This window comes from Herpailurus yagouaroundi, unplaced genomic scaffold (assembly GCF_014898765.1).
Source record: "Herpailurus yagouaroundi ecotype Mexico unplaced genomic scaffold, PumYag 220, whole genome shotgun sequence".
In the NCBI taxonomy this organism is placed as follows: Eukaryota; Metazoa; Chordata; class Mammalia; order Carnivora; family Felidae; genus Herpailurus; species Herpailurus yagouaroundi.
In genome coordinates this window covers 754,859-777,483 of record NW_024412451.1, presented here as the reverse complement: position 1 = coordinate 777,483, position 22,625 = coordinate 754,859, and the positions used below count along the sequence as shown (strand labels likewise).

Genomic DNA, 22,625 nt, shown 5'->3' with positions numbered 1-22,625 from the left:
CTGGACCAGGGCAGAGGCTGCCCCCCCCCCCCAAGCCCCCACCCTGGCAGAATCCTTTACCCCACAATGGTTCAGCTGCCGATCCCCCCTTTGCTCGCCTTGGCCTTGGGGGGCACAGGGAGGCCCTCGTCGCCCTCGCTGTCAGAGCTGCAGCCGCTGACATCAGTGATCTCCAGCTCCGAGTCGCTGTCCTCCTTCCCACCCAGCGCAGCCTCTGGACCCCCAGCTCCGGGCAGTGCCAGGCGAGGGGCGGCTGCCAGGCCCGAGGGGCGCTCAGGGCCCAGGCCCTCCCCTGTCGCAGCCAGCAGGGGTGAAGCTGTGGGGCCTCCCCCTGCCCCTGCTGAGGGCAGGTGGCCCAGGGGACCGGCCAGAGGGTTGGGGTAGAAGTGTGGGGGGTAGAGAGAGGGGGGCAGCTTGGGGAAGGGGCCGGTGAGGTACGGGTTAAAGTTCCAGGGGTACTCTGGGAAGGCGCGGCCATAAGGACCCAGCAGCCCAGGGGGCTTGGAATAGCCGGTGGCACCTGGTGAGTACAGGGGACAGAGGATCAGGCCGGGCACACCTCCACTGCCGGGGCTGCCTGCAGTGTTCCACCCGGTTCTCCCCCTCTCTCCCACGTGACATCTGCCGCCCCCCACCCTGTGGTTGCCCCCAGCTCTCCCCGGGTCTCCCCATTCCTTTGGCGCCCTGAAAGCCCTTCTCCCAGGCCGTTCCCTCTCTAGTTTCCCTCCTCCCTGCCTTCCTCGAATCCTCCTGTGGCTTTTAAAACGTGCACACACACAACCTCGCCCCGGGCCTCCTTCCTGCATCCTGTCTCTCCCCATCTTTGCCCATCCTTTCCCCTCAAACACGTGCAGCATCCCCCCCCCCCGCCCCCCCCCCACCCGCAGGCTCTTACCGGAGCCCAGAAACGGGAAAGGGCTGTCCAGACGCAGTTTGTCTGTCTCAGGGGTGAACAGGGGTGCCCGGGCCCCTGGCTCTCCCAGGCGAGGGGCAGAGAACAGGGTCTGCAAGGTCTAGAGGGGGAGGGGGGAGGCAGCACCGCTCAGAGTGGCTGCCCCGCCCCCAGGGGTTGATGGCTGGCGAGGGGGGCACCAGACACCCAGTGCTGGGACCTCAGTGTCCCTAACTCACCTCAGGGGTAAGGGGAGGAGCATCTGGCCCAGAGGTCCCCCCAAAGGGACCAGGGGTCAGCAAGAGTGGGGAGCCCGTGGTGGCTGCTGCCACATCCAACAGCGGGTAGTTGACCAGCACGACTTTGCTGAAGTTGAACTTGTAGGTGAACCTCTTCCCTTTGGTCTTGTGGAGAATCCGCTTGTTGTAGTAGTAGCTAGAGAGAGAATGAGGGAATGCTGGGCACGGCCCCTAACTCACGTTCTGTGCCAGGCACGGTGCACAGAGCACTAGAGTTTGGGGGAACGGAGGCTCACAGAAGTCCCTTCAGCAAGGTCACAAGGCAAGGAAAGGGTGAAGCAGGCTGGGGCGCTGGCTTCCGGCCTTCCTCCTTGCTTCCCGTCCGCTCACAAGTAGTCACGGTAGCTACTGCGCGCTGGGAGCCGAGGGATTCTGCCCCAGGAGACTGAGGGCAAGCCCCAGGGGGTGGGGGTCGAGAGGGACAGGGAGGGGAGAAGGGGCAAGGTGCCAGCCGGCCTCTCCCCACCCCTCCTCACCGCAGGGCCCGGCTCAGCTTGTCATAATTCATGTGGGGCTTGCACTTGCGGATGCCCCAGAGCCGAGCCACCTCGTCAGGGTCCTTGATGACGAATTCCCCGTAGTCCCCCTGCCAGGCGATGACACCCTGGTATTCCTCCTTCTGCAGCAGCTCCAGGATAAAGTGCCACAGCTGGATCTGCCTCGAGCCAGGGGACGACTCCGGCTTGTAGGCCCAATCTGGGAAGGCAAACCCTGGGGACAGGAGGCAGGGGAGTGGCCCTGGGTCAGGACACCGAGGCCAGGGCTCCTGGTCCTACTTGGACTCCGGAACCGAGAGGCATCCGGTCTTCTCCCGACTCCCAGCCTCTGATGAACAGCTAGCTACCCACCCCTTGATGCCTTTAGGGACCCAATTCCTACTCTCTACCCCAGCTGGTGTCTAGTCCCCCAACTGGCCAAAGAGGCAAGAACTCCGTTGTCCGGGGACCCCGGGGTGGCACCTCCAGCCTCATCCTCGACCTTGGCACTTGAAGTCTGCCAGGTTCAGTGCCCCCGGGGTGGAGGTGGGAGGGATCAGTTTCCTGCGGCCTCGACCGTGGGGAGGAAATGGAGGGGGCAGCTTGCAGGGGAAGGGCACCCCCGACACGGGGACAGCCCTCCTCCCGCTGCTCCCTCCAGCCCTGCCCTGAGAAGCCCCCAGTCGCTCCTGCTCTCTGGAACACCCCTGACCCCTTGCTGCATGACCCCCTCCCTGTCCCTTGCCCCCTGCTCCATCTCTCCCTGAAGCCCTCCGCTGACCCCGCCCTGGGGCGGCCAGGCCCGTGTGCCCGTGTGTCTTTGCACCGGTCCATGTACTTACACTCTCACGTGCCACATCCCCTCCCACACCTGGCTCTGTCGGTCCTAGAGCAGTGTGCATAAGCGTAAACCTGCAGCACGCACACAGCCGTCCCCTCACACTCCAGGGATGCCCAGCTACACCGTGGGACACAGGTGGCCCCGAGGGCGGCGCTCCTGCTGGGGCGCGACACCTCGCCCACGACGTGCCACCACGGCGGACACACCAGATACCCGGCATCACACGTCCGTCCCAACACACAATCGTACGTCTCCGGCCCCTCGGAATCAAGACCCACTAACAACGCAGCCATGACGAGAGACGCACAGGACGCCAAAGGCCCAAATCACACACAGTGTGGCAGAACTGGCGGGTGCGGCGTCGGGACGCGTGTGTCAGCCTGACAGGCGCACGCGGGCTGAGACCACGCCTGCAGAGCGGCCTCCCAAACCCACGAGACGCAGGCACCCGCGCTCTGTAACACCCAGGGCTCGCCCCTCGGCACACGCTTCACACACACGAGTGGCCTGCACCCTGCTGTCCAAATGTGCCAAATAAGCTGGACGGAAAGGGGAGGGTCTCGCCCACCCCCGAGTCTCCCCTCCCATCCACAAGGCCCCGGGCCCACTTCTGTGCTCAATCCTGGGCCACGTCCTCTTCCTCCCTCCCTCCTCAGAGACCCCCGGGCCCAGGCCTGAGTACAGCAGACAGTATCAGCCTACAGAGAACCGAGGTTGGGGAGGAAGACAACGCTAAGCTACCTACTTGCTGTGTGGCCCCAGGGCAGGTCCTTGCCCTCTCTGGCTTAGTAGAATTTCAGCGGTAGGAGGCAAGGAGCAGCAGGGTCCCACCCAGGCTGCCTGCTGCTGGTGCGTGAGAATTGGCGCTAATGCCTTCCCGCCGCCGAGGGCTCGGGAGGCAAGGTGGTTTCCTCCCCGAAGGGAGAATTTTTCTCTCAACCCCGTTCTGGGTCTGTCTTTCTTCGGGTGATGGGGCTCAATCAGCTCGTGAGGTCCGGCCCATTCCACACCCGCTACTGCATCACACACACACACACACACACGCGACCCCGAGAGGACAGGGCACAACTGCCCCACACCTGTAGATACACGACCCAGTCCGGAACCACCACGTGCCCTCAAACACATTTCCTCAGACGGACTGGATCTGCCGGGACCCACAACGCACAACTAGAGAGGACCCGCAACTTTAGCCCGCAGACACACTGTGACAGACCCCCCCGCCAAGTTCAGTCACAGTGACCCACAGATACAAGGACCCCTCCCCCCACCACGCACACACCGACACAGAGGCCTGGGGGGGCACCCACCCGCCCACGCAGCCCGAAGTGCACCGAAACCTCCGTCCCGGACCATGACACGCACCAGGAAGTAATGGTCGAGAGCGCCTCACCCCCGAGGCAGGTACGTGCTTGGCAAGCCCACAGACACCCCCAATCCTAAAACACAGACATGCTGTGCCCAATGTCCCAAAGAAACCCCCCCACCCAGCCCAGAGACGCTCAGGTAGGGGTGTGTGTGTGTGCATGCGCACGAGCAGGCTCGCCAGCTCACACAAAGACAGACGTCGCACATACACTCTCCCAGTGCAACCACTGCTTCCAGAAGCACTGACGTGTGACGCAAGGACACACTCCGAGCCCCCAAACTAGCAGGCACAGAGTCCCAGTCTACACGCACGCACACGCGCACTCCCCATCTGTGGGGCGTGTGACTTGGGCTTAAATGCACGTCCAAGCCAGTCTTACTGTCCACATCCCCAGCTCTGAGTGTCCGCTTCTGAGCAGGCCGTCCTCTGTCCCAGGGCTCCGGCTGGCTGGACCATGCTCCACGTCCCCCTGGCCAGGCAGCCCCTGTCCGTTTGCACACCCGCGCCTGGCCTGGTGCCCCCTCTGGTCCCCGCCCTGCTCCATCACTGCCCGGGCGTCTCCAGTACCTGCCTCTCTGCCCAAGGTCCTGGGTGGGAGCAGGCCGAGACCCCAGCACCTCGGATCCCAGGAGCCTACCCCTCTCGGACCCCAACACCTCCCCTACCCTCCAAAGACCCTCACATCCCAGTAGGCAGGTGGCAGGGACATCTGGCTGTGAAGTTTTTAGCCAAGTTTCTCATTAGGGGGTTGCATTCAGGGGACCGTGACAGACCCGGACAGAGGAGGGAGGACAGGAAGAGGTGCAGAAAGGAGGAGCCAGCTGGCTGGGAGGGGCAGGAGGTCCGGGCCAGTTACCGGGGGTCCAGAGAGCCGGCAGGGCGGGCGGGGCGAAGAGAAGGTCGGAGACGCAGCTACAGTCCATGGTGGAGCCAGCCCTGCAGAGAGGCCGGGACAGACACACGGGGACAGGCGGGGGACAGGCGGGGGACAGGCGGGGGACAGGCAGGAGAGACAGACAGGGGTCAGTGGGGCGGGCGCTCCCCACGGGCCCTCCCGGCCCGCCACCCTCTCCACCCACGTCCCACGGACCCTGTCTCCCAGCCTCTCCTCCCGCAGCCTCGCCCTCACCCTGTGCCTCAGTCACTACCCACGTCGCCCCCAGCCTCCCTCCGCGCTGCTCCCACTCGCTGGCTCACTCACACTCGCTGGCTGGCCACGCCACCCGCCCGCCCCGCACCAGCTTTGCCGCCACCGCCGCCGCCTCTCCGGCCGGCTCGTGCCTGACCTCTCATCCGTCTCAGTGTCTCTGGGTCTCTGTCTATCTGGCCGCCCCAGATTTGTCTCGCTCTGAACCTCGCCCCCACCCCCTGGCCCGCCCAGTGGACCCCCCTCCTCCCCCCACCCCGGGCTGGCTCATCTAGCTCCCAAGCGGTCCCCAGCTTTCACCCGCCGGCCCAGAGAGGGCCCCCCGCCCCCACAGAGCAGACCCCAGCACCCTGAAGGAGGGATCCCACAGATGCGCCTCCCTGACCTCAGACCCCTACCACTTGCACCTGCCTCCCCCAACCTGGACAGCCCCCTCAGATACCCCTTCCCCTTAGATCTGCCTCCCCCACCCCACAGGCCCCCTCAGATCCCCTTCCCCTTAGATCCTCCTCCCCTCACCCCACAGCCCCCCCCAGACACGCCTTCCCCTTAGATCTGCCTCCCCTCACCCCACAGCCCCCCCAGACACCCCTTCCCCTTAGATCTACCTCCCCCACCCCACAGCCCCCCTCAGACCCCCTTCCCCCAGACAGCCCCCCCAGACACCCCTTCCCCTTAGATCTGCCTCCCCCACCCCACAGCCCCCCCCCAGGCACCCCTTCCCTTAGATCTGCCTCCCTCCAGGAGGCCCCCCCTCAGATACCCTTCTTCCTCGGATATGCCTCCCCTCGAGACAACCCCCTTAGACACTCCTTCCCCTAAGATCTGCCTCTCCCAAACAGCACCCCTCAGATACCACTTCCTCCTTGGATATGCCTCCCCCCTCAGATACCTGTGCCCCTATCTGCCTCCTCCCTCAGACATATTTTCTCCCTTGAATATGCCTCCTCTTTCAGACACCCCTTCCTCCTTGGACATGCCTCCCCTCTCAGGTCCTCTCTCTCAGACCCCTTACTCCTTCAGATACCCCTCTCCTCAAATACCCCCTCCCCCCTCCTCACCCGCCTCTCAGAACCTTTACCCTTCTGACAGCCTCTCCCCCGCAGATACCCCACTACACAGACACCCCCCCATGCACCCCCAGACCCTTGGACATCTGTTCCTCTCAGACACCCAGCCCTCGGGCACATCCTCCCCCTTACATACTTTTCAGCCCCTCGCCGCTCCTCCCTTTGAGACCCCACCTTTCAGAGACAGCACTTTTCTCAGACCTCCTCGTTCAGACACCCCCTTCAAATACCCCACCCCCACGACGTGCTCTTATAAGACAGCCTTCCCCGCAGACACCGCTCTCCCCAAAGACCCCGCACGGCTGCTCTGCTCCCCACAAGCCCCACCTCACCCCTTGGACGGCAGACAAGAGTTGGCAGATGGCCCATTCCCTCCAGACCTGCCGGGTCCCCACGGGTCCCCACGGGCACCCAGGCGGCCCCCCCCCCCGCCACCCGGTGTCCACCGCGTCTCTCCCACACGGTCCTCTCCATCACTCAGGCCCCCGGCCACCTCATCTGCCTCCTCAGGGTCCCCCCTTCCTGCGGCCACTGTGCCCCCACACCCCCATGTCCCCTGTCTCCCATCCAATCTCCCCAACTTTCTCTGTTGCCCTCCCTGTCTCTTCCCCCCCGCCCCCCCCACTCTTCTCTCTCATCTCCTCCTCATCTCTTTTCCTTTTTTCCATCTCTCTCCTCTCTTTCCTTGTCTTCCTCAACCCAGGGGGTCTCCTCCCATCCTTTCCCACCCCCTCTCCCCAACCCCTGTGCCCCCCCCCACCTCCCTCGGGTCTCTCCCATCTCTGGCTTCCCCGCGCCCCATCCCCTCCGTCCCTTCTTCCGCCGGCTCTCCCCTCTCCCCAGCTGTGCCACCACCCCGGCTCGGGCTCGCTCGGCCCCCAGCCCGTCCCGCCTCAGTCTCCCCATCTCCCTCCCAGCTCCGGCTCCGCACCTCGCCGGCCACCTCTCTCCCACCTCCCGCTCGCTCTGCCTCTCCGGGTCCCCCTCCCTCCTGCCTCCGCCCCCGCCCCCACCCCCACTGGCCCCTCTCATTTCCGTGTTGGTTTTGATTTCTCTTCCCGACGCTTTCAACTCCCCGCCGCCTCCTCCGGACACGTTATAACGAGGAGCCGTGGGATCGGCGCTCCGGGCCCTGCTCCCACGCTCCCCCCCCCCCCCCTCGCCCACGCATCTCTGCCGTCTCGCCATCTCTGCCTGCCCCTTCTCTGTCCCCGTCTCTGTCCGGTCAGGCCCACAGGGACTGGGTCCCTGCCCTGACGGACAGGGTCCACAGCACCACGTCTCAGGGTCCCCACGTCTCTCTCTGGGTCCCCACGTCTCTCCACGTCTCTCCTCCCCACGTCCTTGTCTCTCCGTCTCTGTCTCTGTCTCCATCTCTGTCTCCGCATCTCTGTTTCCGTCCCACTGTCCGTCTCTTGTCTCTTGGGGTCCCTTTGATCTTGCCCTGCCCCTGGCGCCCCCCTGGCCCCATTGATCGCCGATCGACCGGTGGAAGGAGTGGGCCTGCGGGGCTGGGGCTGCAGAGCCAGGCAGGGGCCCGGTTAGGACGCTGGACAGACGGACAGCCGGCCCCAGACCCGGTAGCTGTGGAGGGGGAGCCGCTGCAAACCCCCGCCCCGCCCCGCCGGTCCGCGCCGTGCGGATGGGGACTCCGGGCCAGCTTTAATTTTTAATTTTATTTTGCTTCCTTCGCCCCCCCCCACCCCCCATCTCCACCGCCTGCAGCCACGGCACTGAATGTGTGCTTGTGCGTGTGCGTGCAGCAGTGTGGGGAGAGGGGCTGGGCAGGCAAGACGCTGCCTCTCCCCTCCTCGCCAAGCAGTCACACAGACCCACAATCCGGCCCAGGCACACTTCACACAGACTCACACGGCACCCTCGGCACCCCCCACCCCATGTCATACACAACACACAGACACGCAGGTCAAAACAGCCACACGCCCCGTGACCGTCACACACACACACACACACACACACACACACACACACACAATCACGACGCTCACAGACATTCACAGAGGAACACACGGTTGTCTAGGGATACACACACCACCTTGATCCCACCCGGAAGCAGAGACACACAACCGTGGACAGAAACACACTGACACAATCGCACGCAGACACGCAGACTTACGAGCGCGCACGGACACGGGGCCACACCCACCCAGGCACACACACACCAGCACAGCCAAGCCAGGGACACAAGGGACACACGCAAGGGACACAACAGCTGCACACAGTGCCACACGCACCAGCACCAGAGACCCTGTGTCACACACACGGTGACACAGACACACACGTGGCACCGATACAGCCACCATGAGACCGCACGCGCACACACACACACACACACGCACACGGACCAGCCCGCCCAGCAGCACGCTCACACCCAGAGGCCAACTGGGTGACGGGCTGTGTCGCGGCGAGGCGGGCACTCGGAGGTCAAGCCGCCGTCTGTCCGGCTGTCTGTCCACCCGTCCCCCCGCACTTCTCCAGCGCGTGTCTGCGTGTAGAAAGCGGGCACCATCTCAGGCCTACGTCTGCCTCTGTCTCTCTAGAGATGGGGCTCCCGGCCTCAGGCCCACGGGCTGGCGGGGTCTGTCTCACAGAGGTCTTTGTTGTTCCCTCTGTCCGCCTGGAGCTCCAAGAGTCTCAGGTTCTGCGGTTCTGGTCTCTGTCTTAGGGCGTCTCTGTCTCTCTCTGTCTCTCCACATCTCTCCTCGCCTCTGGTCTCCTCACCCCCACCCCCCCCCCCCCCCCCAGCACCCCGGCCCCCTGGGCTGGGGTTTAACCAGTTGTCTTGATTTCTCTAAGCTGCTCCGGCCGCCTCGGGAGCCGCCTCGGGCCTCACCCCCCCCACCGCCCCTTCATCCCTCACCCAGCACCCCCTCCCCTTAACACAATCTGCACAAGTGGAATGAAAATTGATTTTTTTTTTAAATTTCATATCTTCTCCGGGGCTCTGTCTAAAGAGGAGAGAGACGCGGCCCAAGACCCTTCTCCCGCTGCCGCCCCCGCATGCGCACACGCACACACACACCAACAGGCACACACCTCACAGCTAGACACACACACGTATACACCCTGACCTTCCGTCTGCACCCGCGCCGGGGACACGCCCCTCCCTAGGCCACACGCCCACGCGGGACACATCAGTGCACACGGCGGACACACGGCAGACTCTCGCACCACCCTCTCCAGGCCTCCACCGGTAGGCACGCGTCGCGCACCGTGCGCCCTGTCCCCTCCGGCCGCACACGGCCCAGCCGCCTGCTGTCGCACGCTACCTGCGCGCGTGCTCGCACACGCACCTGCCCACATCTGTGCGCACACGGGCCCGAAGGCGGTCTCACCGCAGGCACCAAGGGGGCCTCTGCGGCTGTCCCGAGGAGGACTGGGCCAGGAAGGGGACGGGGGGGCTTTCCTGCCTGGACTTGCCCGCCCCCCCATCCCCAAGGTCACCCCCACTCCCACCCCTGCCCGCATCAACCAAATGCTTCAGCCTGCCCCCGGGCGGGGGCGTCTCTGTGTCTGGGGTGCGTGAGCGCACGTGTACGTACGTTCGCACACAAACACGCCGCTGGCTGCGTCTCTCCAGGCCACACGCCGTCATCCCCACAACAGCCTGGCTCATTTGAGAGCTAGCGCATCTCCACACGGGCACACAAAACGCGCAGGGACAGACGGGGCGCCTGAGCGGCTCGGTCGGTTAAGCATCTGACTTTGGCTCAGGTCATGATCTCACGGCCTGTGGGTTCGAGCCCCGCGTTGGGCTCTGTGCTGATGGCTCAGAGCCTGGAGCCTGCTTTGGATTCAGTGTCTCCCTCTCTCATGATGCCTCTCCCCTGCTTGCACTCTTTCAAAAATAAATGTTCAAAAAAAAAAAAATTAAAAAGTTAAAAAAAAAAATGCAGGGGCAGGAGCACGCAGGCCCCCATGACAGAGACCCACGGAATATACGCGACACACACAGGGCAACGCGGAGCACACGTCTGTGCCCGCGCATCATCACACACACACACACACACAGCCTCACACGTGCTGGGGCGTCGGCTCCCACGTGAAGAGCACACGCGCACCAGCCAGACGGGCACACGTAGACACGCAACCACAAGCGCACAGGGCCTTCGACACTCTTCGGGGCACACGCAGGATCGTTTCACGTCCGGCCTCGGACTCGGACACAAGCCCACAGGCTCGGAGACACGACGGCACCTCCTTAACACAAAACGCACCGCCACCCAGGCTCACGCGGCCAGTTTTGACGCGGGTGGGGGTGGGGGTGGGGGTGGGGGGAGTGGGGGGGGCGAGCGGGAGCTGTGACCACAGCCCACAGCTGCTCCTTCACGGTGTCCCACGCCCACACTCGCCAGCCCGGCTCCTGGGGTGGTGCCCGCTCGCCCCCCACCCCCAACCCCCCACGCCTCCCTTGGACTAAGCCTTCTGGTCTCCTCGCCTGCAGAGGCGTGGGCCGTCCTGGTCACCGAGACAGGCCAGCAGACTTCGAAAGTCCAGACTCCGCACCACTCCAGAATCGTGGGCAGTCACACCAGATGCCCGCAGAGGAGCATCACACGCACTAGGCACGCACGGGCTCACAGACACGGCTCAGATGGCGTCTCCCAGCCCCCACGGGCTCCCGCTCCCACGCTTAGTCCCCGCTGCCCTGGAACGCACAGGTCTCCGCAGGTCACGTCTGCACGCACTGCAACACAAGTCACAGCCACATGAACCGTCAAGCCCGCCCCCACCCCCCACCCCCCGCCCCCCGCAGTGCCACACACACACACACACACACACACACACACACAGTTACGGTAGCTTGCGCGTGTGCACACGCATATGCACACACACCAGACTCTCTGTGTGAGACAGGAGGACGGGCGGACAGACAGACGAGGCACCGGCCTCCCGGCCCGGAGAAGGTGTGTCTGAGACGCGATTTGGGGAAGGCGAGAGGCACCAAGCCGTGGCAGCACCAGAGACCTCACACCCACCCTCTCCCCCTCTCTCTCCCTCTCGCTGGTGTCTCTGGGTCTCTCTGTCTCCATCTCTCTCGTTCCCTGAGTCCCAGTCTCTGCACGAACATCCCCGGGGCTCTGGCCAGCACGCGGAACCGTGTCAGTTGCGGGGGGGGGGGGGGGGGGGGCCCCCGGGGGGGGGGGGGCCCCAGGGCCCCCCCCCCCCCCCACCAAACCGCACGGGGGGGGGGGGGGGGAGGGGGGGAGGCACCACCGCGGATGTGGACCCAGAGCTCGGGCTGCTTCCCTACCCCCTGCCTTCCCCTTCAGAGACCCCAAGAGATGGAGGAAGAGTGGGGGGCGGGTAGAGGGAGGGGGGAGACACCCAGAGAGGGAGGGTGGGGGACAGAGACAAGCAGAAAGCAACACCTACCGGGGGACAGAAGGGGACGCGTTAGGGAAACCTGGAAAAGGGGAGTGAGTCAGAGCCGCTTGGACGAAGTGAATTAGGGAGACAGAGGTCGGGAAGAGAGCTGTTCCAAGGAGGGACCCCGTCAGGGAGAAAGGAGAGGAGGGGCAGAGATGCGGAAAATTGAGGGATTAGGACGGAGGCAAAGGAGTGGGAAGGAGGGCCGAGGCTGCAGGGGCTGCAGGGGCAGAGGAGGCGGGAGCAAGGGGAAGGCACAAGTGTGGGCTCATGGCCAGCACAAGGCCCAGCTGTGGTCTTTGGCGGGGGGGGGGGGGGTCCCCAGGGGCTGACCCAGCTCCTGGCTACCACCCCAACGCCAAAACCCACCCTGCCCCTCCTCCTCACCTCCACCTGGCCAGGTCCCACCTCCTGCCTCATCCTGAACCCCAACCTCTTCCCTAGACTCCTCAGTTCCAGCTCCCTCCCCTGTCTCATCCCTACACCCCAGCACCGCCGCCCCCCCCCCAACTGCCTTGTATCAGAGACAGTGACAGAGGTGCAGGGGCAAGGGCTGTGATCTGGCAGTGCCGGAGGGGTGGAGGAACAGAAAGCTGAAGGCAAGTGTGGCCAGCTAATCCCAGGGGCCGAAGTCCAAGAGGGCCCCTCTGGACCGTGATGGCCAAGAGGCAGGGGCGGGGGCACCCTGTGTCCTGTTCGTGGGGCTTGGCACCAAGTATGTGCTCAGGAAACGGGGCTTAAGTGAAACTTATATTAAAAGGAGGCAGAGAAACAGAGGGACAGACAGGGAGTCAAAGGGACAGAAAGCCAGAGACCAAGGGGCAGTGATGAAGGTGGTACAGCGAGACGTGGGGTCAGGGGCACAGAGATGGGGGGGGACAGGAAGACTGAGGGATGAAGCAGGGGGACAGACAGATGGGGGACTGAGACACAGGAACAGAGGGGGACAGAGAAACAGATGAGGAACAAAAATGGGGGAGAAGTGAGTGACTGAGGGTCAGAGAAAATGAGGAACAGATTATTGGGGTCAAAGACCCAGGAAGGCAAACATAGAGGCAAAAAGGGAAGAGAGGCACAGGCGGACAGGCAACCAGGAAACAGAGGGCAGGGCCCCAGAGCCTGGGGCCAAGTGCAGGTCCTGGGCCCATGGGAGCTGGGTGCCTGGGCTGCAGGGGAATCCCACGAGGGCCAGAGAAGGGCCGGGGTCCGGCCAGGCTGGGGGAGGCTCGGGGCTCCAGGGGCATCGCACGGTGCTAATTCAGCTCCATCGATCAGACGGGATGAGAGCAATAAATTATTGTGACAAGATGCAATCCTGGCCCGCGCACTGCCGCCGAGGCGGATCGATCCCTGTCCCCAGCCCCACACCGGGTCCCATGCCCAAGCCCTGGCCCGGACGCCTCTGCCCATCTCTCTCTCCGTTCCCCCACCACACATACTGCCACCAACATCCAGGTGGGGCAGCAGCCCTTGGGAAGAGATGGGAGCAGAGAGGAAGCCATGGAGGGAAGATCAGCCCCCATCTGGCCCAGGTCCTCTTGCCTCCCTCACCACCCCATCCTCACCACACGACCTGGGAGGTAGCAAGTGCCGTGATGCCCATTTCACAGATGCGGAAACTGAGGCTCAGATAGGAAAAGTAACTTGGCCAAAGTCCCACAGGGGTGAGTGGGGAGGCCTGGACTCAAACGTGGGTCAGGACTTCAAGCCCCCAAAACCTGTACTTTCGGAGGAGAGAACAAAGGAGAGGGAAAGAAGAGGTGGGAGGAGACAGAGAATGAGAAAGAGACAGAGAATGCAGGACACAGAGAACAAGAATCAGACCCTATAAAGAGAGAAGATACAGAGACACAGAGACAGACGGAGGTGGAGAAACACAGCGAACAAAGAGACAGGGAGGGAGGAAGAGAGAGACAGAGATACACAGAGAGACAGAGACTCAGATTCGGGAGCAGAGAAGAAGCACACAGAGGGAGGGCGGGCAGAGAGGCACCAGGCTGGGGAAGACGGGTGTGCAGAGATGGGCAGTTCTGCAGGGCAAGGGGTGTCTGAGGAGACAGGAGCGTGTTGGGAGGAGCTGGGCTGGCTCCGGGCAGCTTGGACGGTGGGAGGGAGTGAGGATGTGAGTGACCAGCTCGGCCCCCGGGAGTGGGTGTCCAAGAGACAGGTGTACGAGCAGGGAGATGGGACACGACTGATGGCAGGAGTGGGGGGAGAGCGCGAGGCTGGGGAGCAGGAGGGCTGCCGGGTCACGGAGACACAAGGGTTGCCAAAGTGACAGGGCGGACAGGTGCCTCTGTGGAGGAAGCAGGTCACCTGACAGGCAGGTGGGGGAAGTAAGGACACCCGGATGACCGAAGTCAGATGGCCTCCAAGAACTGCCGGTTTCTGAGACCTCAGAGAAACTACTCCGTTTCTCGGGGCTCAGTTTCCTTCTCCGTAAATTGGGGACAAGAATAAGGACCTGCCTCCCGGGGGGCCTCGTGAGGAGGAAACGAGACCGTGGTTAGAAAGAACAGAGAACACTGCCAGTCACCGAGACAGTCTGATTAAGTGGCTGGCTGGGGCTCCTGGCCGCCTCAGTCAGTAGAGCGTGCAAGTCTTGATCTCAGGGTTGCGGGTTCGAGCCCCGTGTTGGGTGCAGAGATTAAGGTCTAGAACAAAACAAAACCAAAACGCAAAGAAACCGGGCAGGAGCTGGGAACATGTTCCGAGTAGGCAGGTGCTACTCAAGGAGCGGTCCGCGGGCCAGGAGCACCTGGAGCTTGCTAGAAATGCAGTCTCAGGCTCCACCCCAGACCTGCCGCACCAGGGTCTCTGGGGCGAGGCCCGGAGCGGTATGTGCCAGCGGCCCCTCCACGTGTTTCCCCTGTACACTGAAGTCAGGGAGCCTCTGGCTTAAGGGAGTCTGTACGATGCAGAGGGCAGGTGTGGGAACCCCTGGGAACAGTGTTATGTGGTCAGCAAATGCTACCACAGGTGTTACTTAAGCTCATCAAGGAAGGTGTTCCCTGAGGGGCTAGATGGCCGGTGACATGTCCTGTGTAAAGGGACAGGTATCTCCAGAGGGGAGCAGGCTGGAGACAGGTGCGAGGGATCTGAAGGTTAGGCTCTCAAGGTGCCGGGGTGGGATGGGGGCGGGGGGTGACAGGTCGCACGAGCAGGTAGTGAAGACAAGCACAGCTGAGACAAGGTGGCTGAGAGGTGTTGGGGTATGTACCCAATGTCTGTAAGAGTCGTGAAAGGGGGTGGCCTGGCTGGCTCAGTCGGCACAGCATAAGACTCTTGATCTCAAGGTCATGAGTTCAAGCCCCACACTGGGCATGGAGATTACTTTAAAAAAAAAAAAAATTTTTTTTTTAAGAAAAAGCAGGGCGCCTGGGTGGCTCAGTCGGTTAAGCGTCCGACTTCGGCTCAGGTCATGATCTCATGGTTCATGAGTTCGAGCCCTGCGTCGGGCTCTGTGCTGACCGCTCAGAGCCCAGAGCCTGCTTCGGATTCTGTGTCTCCCTCGCTCTCTGCCCCTCCCCCACTCATGCTCGGTCTCTCTCAAAAATAAATAAAATGTTTATTTAAATAAAAAAAGAATAAAAAAAGAAAAAGTTGTGAGGGGACAAGAGCTACGTGGACGTCAGCGAGAGGGAAGGGGACTCGAACCTGGTTCACGTCTGTGGGGCAAGAGTGTGGCCAGGAGCAGGCATTCCCTTTGTGGACAGGCTGCGGATGCCAGGGGTATGGCAGAGACCCACTTGAAGAGATGAAAAGCAGAGAGATCAGGGAGGCGACAGGTGTGGAAGCCTCGGTACGTGTTTGCTCCAGGAGTGAGTGGACAGGACATTGGAGCCGGTGATGCTCTGGCAGACAGGTGAGGAAGGGGCACGTATGGAGAGACGCTGGGGTGACCTCGTGCAGCAAGGAAGGGGGGATGTGGGAAACATGGGGAATTAGTTCTGTGGGGGAGGAAGAGAAGTAGGTAGTGCCTGAGGGACGGTGTGGGGCAACAGGTAGCTGCCTGAGGCCAAGGTCAGATTCCCCGTCCAAACCTGTGTACGTATAAGGTGGTGGTGTGCGAGACAAAAGAGAAGCAGAGACAGAGAGACAGAAGGAGCCAGATACAACGTGAGCGGCAAGTGTGGACGGGGGAGGGGTGACTTTCAGGACAAGGGCTCGTAGGAGACATCACGGCAGGGGGGAGGCACACGAGGAAGGGTGCCCAGGACCCACCGCACGCGCGAGCAATCAAGCCATCCCAATTAGGAGACAGGTGCCGGTAGGTGGGTGCACCTGCCGTCTGGGGTGAGTCACCTGAACTGACAAGTGGAAGAGACAGTGGGAAGTAGGTATCTTTGGGCCAAAGGATGGGAGATGGAGTGTGGGGGCGTTAGGTGCAGGCAGGGAGCGTGGTGGGAAGCAGGTGTGTTCTCAGGTGACACATGAGTGGGAAGAGCTTCTGGAAGGAGAGGTACGGTGGACAAGGTTAGCATTGGAAGGGAGGAGTATGGGACTGGAGAGGTGGGAGGGGGCAGGTTAAGAGGATGAGTGCTTATGTGCGAAGGACGGAGTGTGAGTGTGTGTGTGTGTGTGTGTGTGTGTGTGTGTGTGGGTGGGTGGGTGGTGGGGGGGAGAGAGAAGATATGGTGGACAGGTACTGTTTGAGACACAGAAGTGAACAGGAATGTGTGAGAAGTGTGTTTAATAAGTGTGTTTAGAGCTTCAGGGAATGGGGGGGGTGCAGGTAGGAAAGGGACGATGTGGCATGCGTGGGACAGAGGCAGGGATTTGAATGGAAGGGGCCGGTTTTGGAGAATAGGTGTTACCTGGAGAAGCAGGTAAGAGAGGACACGTGTCACCGAGAGATCATAGGCATCTGTGGGGCAGGTTGCAAGGGACACGTGTTACCTGTAAAAGCAGGTGACAGGAAATAGGTGACACCTACAGGGACAGATGAAGAGAACAGGTTACCTGCAGGGGACAGGTATAAGGAGACTAATGTTACCTGGAGGTCCAGATGTGGGGAACTGAAGGGGACACGCTAACGTGACGGGTGTGTTGATACACAGGTGTGAGTGAAAGGTGTTACCTGCGGCCACAGGTGCGCGCAGCATGGCTCTTCAGGGTGATTCACTGCCTTGGTTTCACCTCCTTCCCTCTCCTCCCCTCCCCAGGGGCCAGGGCTGGCGCTGGGATCCCTCCCGAGGCTTGGGCCCCTGGCAGGGTGCGCAGTTAGCTCACGCAGTCAGCTCTGGGCTCAGCGAGGCCGGCCGGGCCTGCCGGGCAGCCGGGCTCCTGAGGCTGCTTGGCGATGCGGAGCGCGTCTGGGCCTCGGCGGGCCGGCCGGGCAGGGGGAGCGGGCGGGGGGGCCGTTTAGCCGTGATAGATCCGCGCGCCGCTTGTCTCTTAATCTCCGGAGCGACCGATCGATTCGCTATTTCCCTTTGTTGCCAGAAAATTCGATCCTGGGCCTGGAATTAGGTCCCCGGCTTAATCTGAGCGGAAACCAGCGAGGGGGAGACAGAGACAGAGATGCTGGGAGAGGCAGAGACAGAGAGATAGCAAGAGACAGAGAAAGGCAGAGACAGACACTGAGAAAGACCTGGGGAGAGAGAGGCACAGAGATTCTGAGATCGTCCGAGAGTTGGACCCAAAGAGGAAGAGAGAGATGCTCCAAAAGACAGAGATAAAGAGTCAGAGACAGATTCTTTGGAGTTAGAGGTGGAGCCAGAGATGCTGGAAGAGACAGAGACACAGTCAGGAGAGACCCAGCCACGGAGGAGATGGCAGAGGTGGCCCAGCCTGGCCCTGGGACGGTGGTGGAATGACAGACAGCAAAGGCGTGCAGCATACTGGCCACCTGTCCCCAGAAGGACACAGTCCCTGGAAGGTCAGGAGCTCCCAGCCCCAAAGTGTGCAGACCCATTTATTGGCCCAAATGACCCCCTTCCACCAAATATCCAGACCCCAAATATCCAGAGCTAAGTGTGCAGACCCTCAGCCTTGAACTCCAGCTCCAAATCCAGACCTCCCAGCACCACCACCACCCCCAGCTAAACCTTCATACTGATCACAGCCCCAAAGGTCCACGCCCCATACTGACTCCAGCCTCAAACTGTCAGCTCTCAACCCCAAATAGCCAGTCTCTTGGCTCTGAACCCCCGGGTCCCAAATTTCAAGCCCTCAGTCCTGGTCTCTAAAACCTCCCAGGATTCTAGCCCCGCACGTCCAGAACCCCCTCAGGTGTGCCCGTCGGCCCCGGTTCCCAAATAGACCCCAGTCTCTGCCGGCCCCCGTCTCTAGCGCTCTCACGCACTCCTCCGCCACCCCCCTACCCCCCGCCGCCTCCGGAGCCCCTGTCCCGTGCGCGCACCTCCAGCCCTCTCCCCCACCCCCCCACCCCACCCCCAGAGCTGGGCGCTGCCCCCACCCCCACCCAGGGCCGCCTCCGCCCGGGGCCGCCGACCCCTCCCGTCTTCCCCGCCCCGAGCTCGGCGGCCCGGCTCCGACGGTCCCTCGGGAGCACCTCCCGCGCCCCGCCCCCCATCCCCGCCCCCGCGCCGGCCCGCGGTGCTCACTCACTTTCCGGGGTTTGCGCCTCCGCTCCGGTCCGGCGAGAAGTGTTTAAAGTTCGGATCCCGCAGCCATGGCCCCGGCGGCGTCCTGGGGAGCGGGCTCCGGGGCGGGGGGCGGGGCCGGGCGGGGGGGCGAGGCCCGGGGGCCCCGGGGGACGGAGCGGGAGCGAGAGTCACTGCGAGACCCGGACGGAGAGACCCGGAGACGGAGGGACAGCCGGGGACGCGGAGAGGGGGGCCGAGCAGAGACCGCGAGACGCGGAGAGAGACGCGCGGGAGAGAGGCGCGCCGAGAGCCGGAGACGCGGGCCGCCGGGGACGGGGCGGCGGCGGGGGTGCGGGGGCGCGGGCGGCCGGCCGTCCTCCTGAGCCTTCTGCGCTGCTTCCTCCTCCTCCTCCTCCTCCTCCTCCTTCCTCTGCTCCTCCGCGGCGCGCCGCGCGCCTCCGCCCTCGCGGCCGCCCGGCCGGCTCGGCGCGCAGATATATGGAGGCGGCGGCGGCGGGCGCTGCGGGGGAGGGGGCGGGAGCGCGATCGATGGAATATAATTTTCCTCAAACTCGGAAAATAAAGTTCAGAGCTGATCAAATTTGAAAACAGATGTCGAATCGCGACTCTAAATAAGGTTCGATCCCGGGACTGAGGGAGTGGGGGTGGGGGCGGGGTGGGTGGAGAGACCCCCCCCTTTCTCTCCCCTCCCCGCCCCGCCCCTCCCGAGGAGGACGCGCGGACGAACCGACTGGCGGGCAGGAGGTGGAGGGAGCAACTACGCGGCCAGGACCTCTGCTGGACGCTCGAAACGGACCCGGACACACAGACACACAGACACACAGGCACCCGGACATGGGGACGCGCGGAGACAGTAACACAGTGCAAACACACGCAGGATACACAGCCTGGTGGGCACTTGGGCACTCAGACACACACAGAGAAGTACATACACAAACAGATGGACCCTGAATCACTGACCCACACACAGACTGGACACACAGACACACACAGAACCATGGCGACACACGGTCACACTCCACCTCTGAACACACAAAGCTTGGGTGACACACAAGCCCAGGGCATCTGGATAGACACACTGACAAGCACAGAACCCCGGGGGCAGGCAGGCTGACACTCCTTCACACGCCCCACGCCTTGTCAGGAGCTCACTCACACCTGCAGGGACAGGGAAGGGCCGGATCTGCTCCCGCGGAAATAACAAGAGCCATGGCCTCAGGCCTCCGAGAGCAGCAGCCCCCAGCCCCAGAGTTCAGCTCCCCTCCAGACTCCCTGGCCTAGCCTGACCATGGCCTTCCCACTCTCCCCTTCCCCTCCTTCCCCTCACTGCTTCTGCGCCCCCCCCCCCCCAACTTTTCTCTCCCATTCTCAGGTCAGGCTCTGCCCCACCCCCAAGCACCAGTGACCCTTTCTCAGGGGAACAGCAGCCCTTGGAGTCACCTGCCTCAAGAGGGAGAGGGTCTCGGGGCAAAACAACAGTCCCCAGATGAATATGCCCCGGCCAGGGCAGCTATGCAAGATGTCACCAGCCCCAGTGACCCCTGGGCAGGGACGCCAGAGGGGGCGGGGGGTGGGAGTGAGACGGAAGGATGGAGCGAGAGGATCTGAGAGAACTTCAGCAGGCTCCAGCCCCACCACCGCTCGCCAGGCACTTGGGCAAGTTACGCAGCATCTCAACGTGAGCTAGTAAGCGCGAGCCTCACTTGGCCCAGCTGCGATGCAGGGCGATCACGCCAGCTACCTCCGAGGGAGGGGAGCAGCAGGACGGGGTGGGGGGGAGCGCTTCCCCTGGGTCAAGCACGAAATAAACCACTTGCCATGAACGTCACTACTTTGGAACGATCATATTAAAAATACTAAACGTTCCTCTAGAAAACGAGAATCCCCTCATTTGTTTCCACGTGGACCCACGCTCTTCCAGGGAGCCAGCAGGAAGCCCCTGCACTGGGCGTCTCCACCCCTTCCTTAGGCCATTCCGGAGACCCCTCTGGAAAGCCACCAGTCCTCCCGAGTGTCTAGAACCACTCTGGACTGTGTACAGCATCCCTGAAGATAGCTCACCGGCCGGACTTGAACCTCTGGGGTGTCTGTGACCTCCAGCCGACTGAGGAGAACACCCAGCTAGCACCTTCGTGATCCGTGGCTCTGAATGCCAAGGAGGAGGTTCCACAACACCCCCTAGGAGGTAGGACTCCTCGTCTGCACGTGATGCCATTCAGGGGAGAAACAACACCCTCCAGGTGTTTCAGGAAAGCTAGAACACTGTCAGGACATCGAGAACACCTACTGGAACGTACTTAATGACCATTAAATACACGAAGGAACACCTGGGAAGAGAGAAGGGACACCTGAGCAGCAAGAACTCCATTAACTGTATGTTACACCCTTCAGTTAGAGAGCCCACCGCTGTGGGGAGGCAACACTTATTACACTGCACGCAGCACCCTTCTGGAAAATAGTAGAACATCCTTGGAATGTTAGTGACAGCCACCTATAAGACAGCAAAGAGCACCAGCCAAGAGGGCTTTCATACTCTTTATCTCTAAATATCTCTTTGTCTCTAATCCCGGCCTCTGGGATTGGCGAGGGCAACCCAGGGCGTCCCACTGTAGGTAACACCTGTGAGGGGCTCGCATTGCCCAACCGGGAGGTTATGGCTGACCGCCACCCCCCACCCCCACCCCACCCCCAGGAGAGCTCTGATGCCCTTGATGGCTAGGACCAGATAGGCTGAACAGTCATGCCCAGAGGCAGGCACGCACACACCCGTCTGACCGCTCAGAATCACCCCCCTCCCCCCCCCAGCCCGGGAGAACACCTTCCTGATTTCTGTGACACCTTTTGGGCTGTGCATCTTTGGACAGTCTGCGTTCCCTCTCTGAGCCCCAGGCGGTTGGCGGGGATCTGTGAGGAGGATGCCGGAGTGAGTGTCCTGTAGGCACGCAGGAACCCAATCGAAGGGAGAGTTCTGACCGGACAGCCTTCCCAGGGAGGGGCGTGACAGCCATCTAGGCTCACCAGTCGCTCGTTAGCAGTATTGCCAACACCTACCTGACCGAAGGAAGCGTCTCGCAGGAGGGGGACCATTAAGCTGTAGTTAACATCCCCAGGGAGGCTGCAGTAGCAGACGACTGTAGTTAACACCCTACTGCGAGAGAACACCCTCAGGGTGTTTAATCCCCCTGGAAAAGAGAGAGAGGACACCCTGGCCAGCCTGCAACAACCAGTGGACTGAATCTATTACCCGTGAAGGCGAGGACACCTCTGGGGTCTGTAATGTCCATTAGACTCTTTTGAACCCCCAAGGAGTGAGAAGGCCCCTCTGTTGGGACTAACGCATGCGAGGGGGTCTCCGGGTACAGGAAATACCCACTAAAGGCGACCGAGAGTGGAGCCAGGATGGGTTTCAGCAGATCACCCGCCCCAAGAATCCACCTCCTGACCCTCCCCCTGCACGGCTCTCCCTGAACCTCAGGAGTTCAAGAGCAGGGTGCACTGAACAGGGCCCGTGCATAATTACAATGATCATGGTGATTGCTTGGGGCCGGGCACGGGACCAAACTCTGCACAGAGATGAACTCGTTGACTTCGGTCAGTAACAACCCTGTGAGGTGGCTGCGGTCACCAGCATTCTCTCCATTTTACTGATGAGGAAACCGAGGCACAGAAGTCACTTGCCCCCTGTTATACAGCTAGTTAGTGTTGGAAGTGGGACCCGAGCCAGTGGAGCCTGGCCGGAGGTGGGGGGAGTTGGGGGAGGGGGAGCCTGTTTTCCTAACCACCAAGCTGGCTACATCACCTGCTGTATACGCCCCCGCTCCACCTGCACGTATTAGACTCCGGTCCCCAGCTTTGAAGGACACCGCCCTGCCCAGTCTGCCAGCACTTTCTCTGCGCAGGCTGACGTCCTCACCCGCAAACCCAGGCTCGAGGCTCCCTGAGGGCAGGGCCTGTGTCCGATTCCTCTCTGGGTCCCCAGTGCGGGCAGAGCCTGTCGCTCAGGGACCTGGGGAGACCCAGGGAGGGAGGGAAGGGAGGAGGAGAGGGGTGTGGAAAGGAGGGCGGGGGAGGGGGACTGAAACCGGGCCAGGCCTCACCCGAGGTGTTGGGGAGCGGGAAGGAATCCAGAGCCCAGGGGAGGCAAGTCTGCTGCGGGGGAGGGGAGCAGACAGCATCCCCGCCCCTCCCCCACCGCTCCCCACCCCCACCCCCTGGAAGGTGGTAGAGGAACGCCGGCAGGGGATGGGGGAGGCCGGCCGGAGAGCAGAGGGAAGCGGCCGGCCAGGGCGTGGTCATAGGGGGCTGGGGGTGGGGGGTGGGGGTGTCAGACGGACGGACAGGAGCGGGGTGTCGAGGAGACAGAAGGACAGACGGGGCAGGAGGGGGGTGGTCCCTGAGGAAGGACCGGCGGGCTTGGGGCTTGGGGTTGGGCGGAGAGGACGGACAGACAGCAGGAGAGGGGCCGCGGGAGGGGCGGGCCGACGGAGGGCGGCAGCGACCGGCGGCCAGAGGGGTGCGGAGGGCCGGCCTGCAGGCGCGGCCCGCGAGGCCGGGGCCAGGCCGAGGGCGCG

General features: G+C 62.7%; 2 protein-coding genes across 2 annotated transcripts in view; both read right to left on the bottom strand.

Annotated features, from left to right (window-relative positions):
* Positions 1-44: 44 nt before the first annotated feature.
* On the bottom strand, positions 45-18,384 carry ERFL (ETS repressor factor like). Its single transcript, XM_040457229.1, has 6 exons — positions 18,056-18,384; positions 4,734-4,813; positions 1,668-1,902; positions 1,132-1,327; positions 896-1,013; positions 45-520 (listed from the first exon to the last, which is right to left on the bottom strand). The coding sequence occupies exons 2-6, from the start codon at positions 4,798-4,800 to the stop codon at positions 72-74; spliced, it is 1,065 nt and encodes a 354-aa protein (XP_040313163.1). The 5' UTR covers positions 4,801-4,813; positions 18,056-18,384; the 3' UTR covers positions 45-71.
* Positions 17,189-22,625, bottom strand: part of GRIK5 (glutamate ionotropic receptor kainate type subunit 5) — a 109,088-nt gene continuing 103,651 nt past the window's right edge. The window contains exons 21-23 of the mRNA XM_040457916.1: positions 21,106-21,199; positions 18,338-18,553; positions 17,189-17,209 (exon numbers count right to left, since the gene is read on the bottom strand). Coding sequence (XP_040313850.1) covers positions 17,189-17,209; positions 18,338-18,553; positions 21,106-21,199 — 331 coding nt within the window. The remainder of the gene's footprint in view (positions 17,210-18,337; positions 18,554-21,105; positions 21,200-22,625) is intronic.

Excerpts from the sequence above, each read along its gene's own strand:
- ERFL (XM_040457229.1), bottom strand. The coding sequence starts at position 4,800 with ATGGACTGTAGCTGCGTCTCCGACCTTCTCTTCGCCCCGCCCGCCCTG. Across the intron at positions 1,328-1,667 it reads AAGCTGAGCCGGGCCCTGCG|CTACTACTACAACAAGCGGA; the intron begins GTGAGGAGGGGT and ends TTCTCTCTCTAG. Across the intron at positions 1,014-1,131 it reads CTCCTCCCCTTACCCCTGAG|ACCTTGCAGACCCTGTTCTC; the intron begins GTGAGTTAGGGA and ends CTCCCCCTCTAG.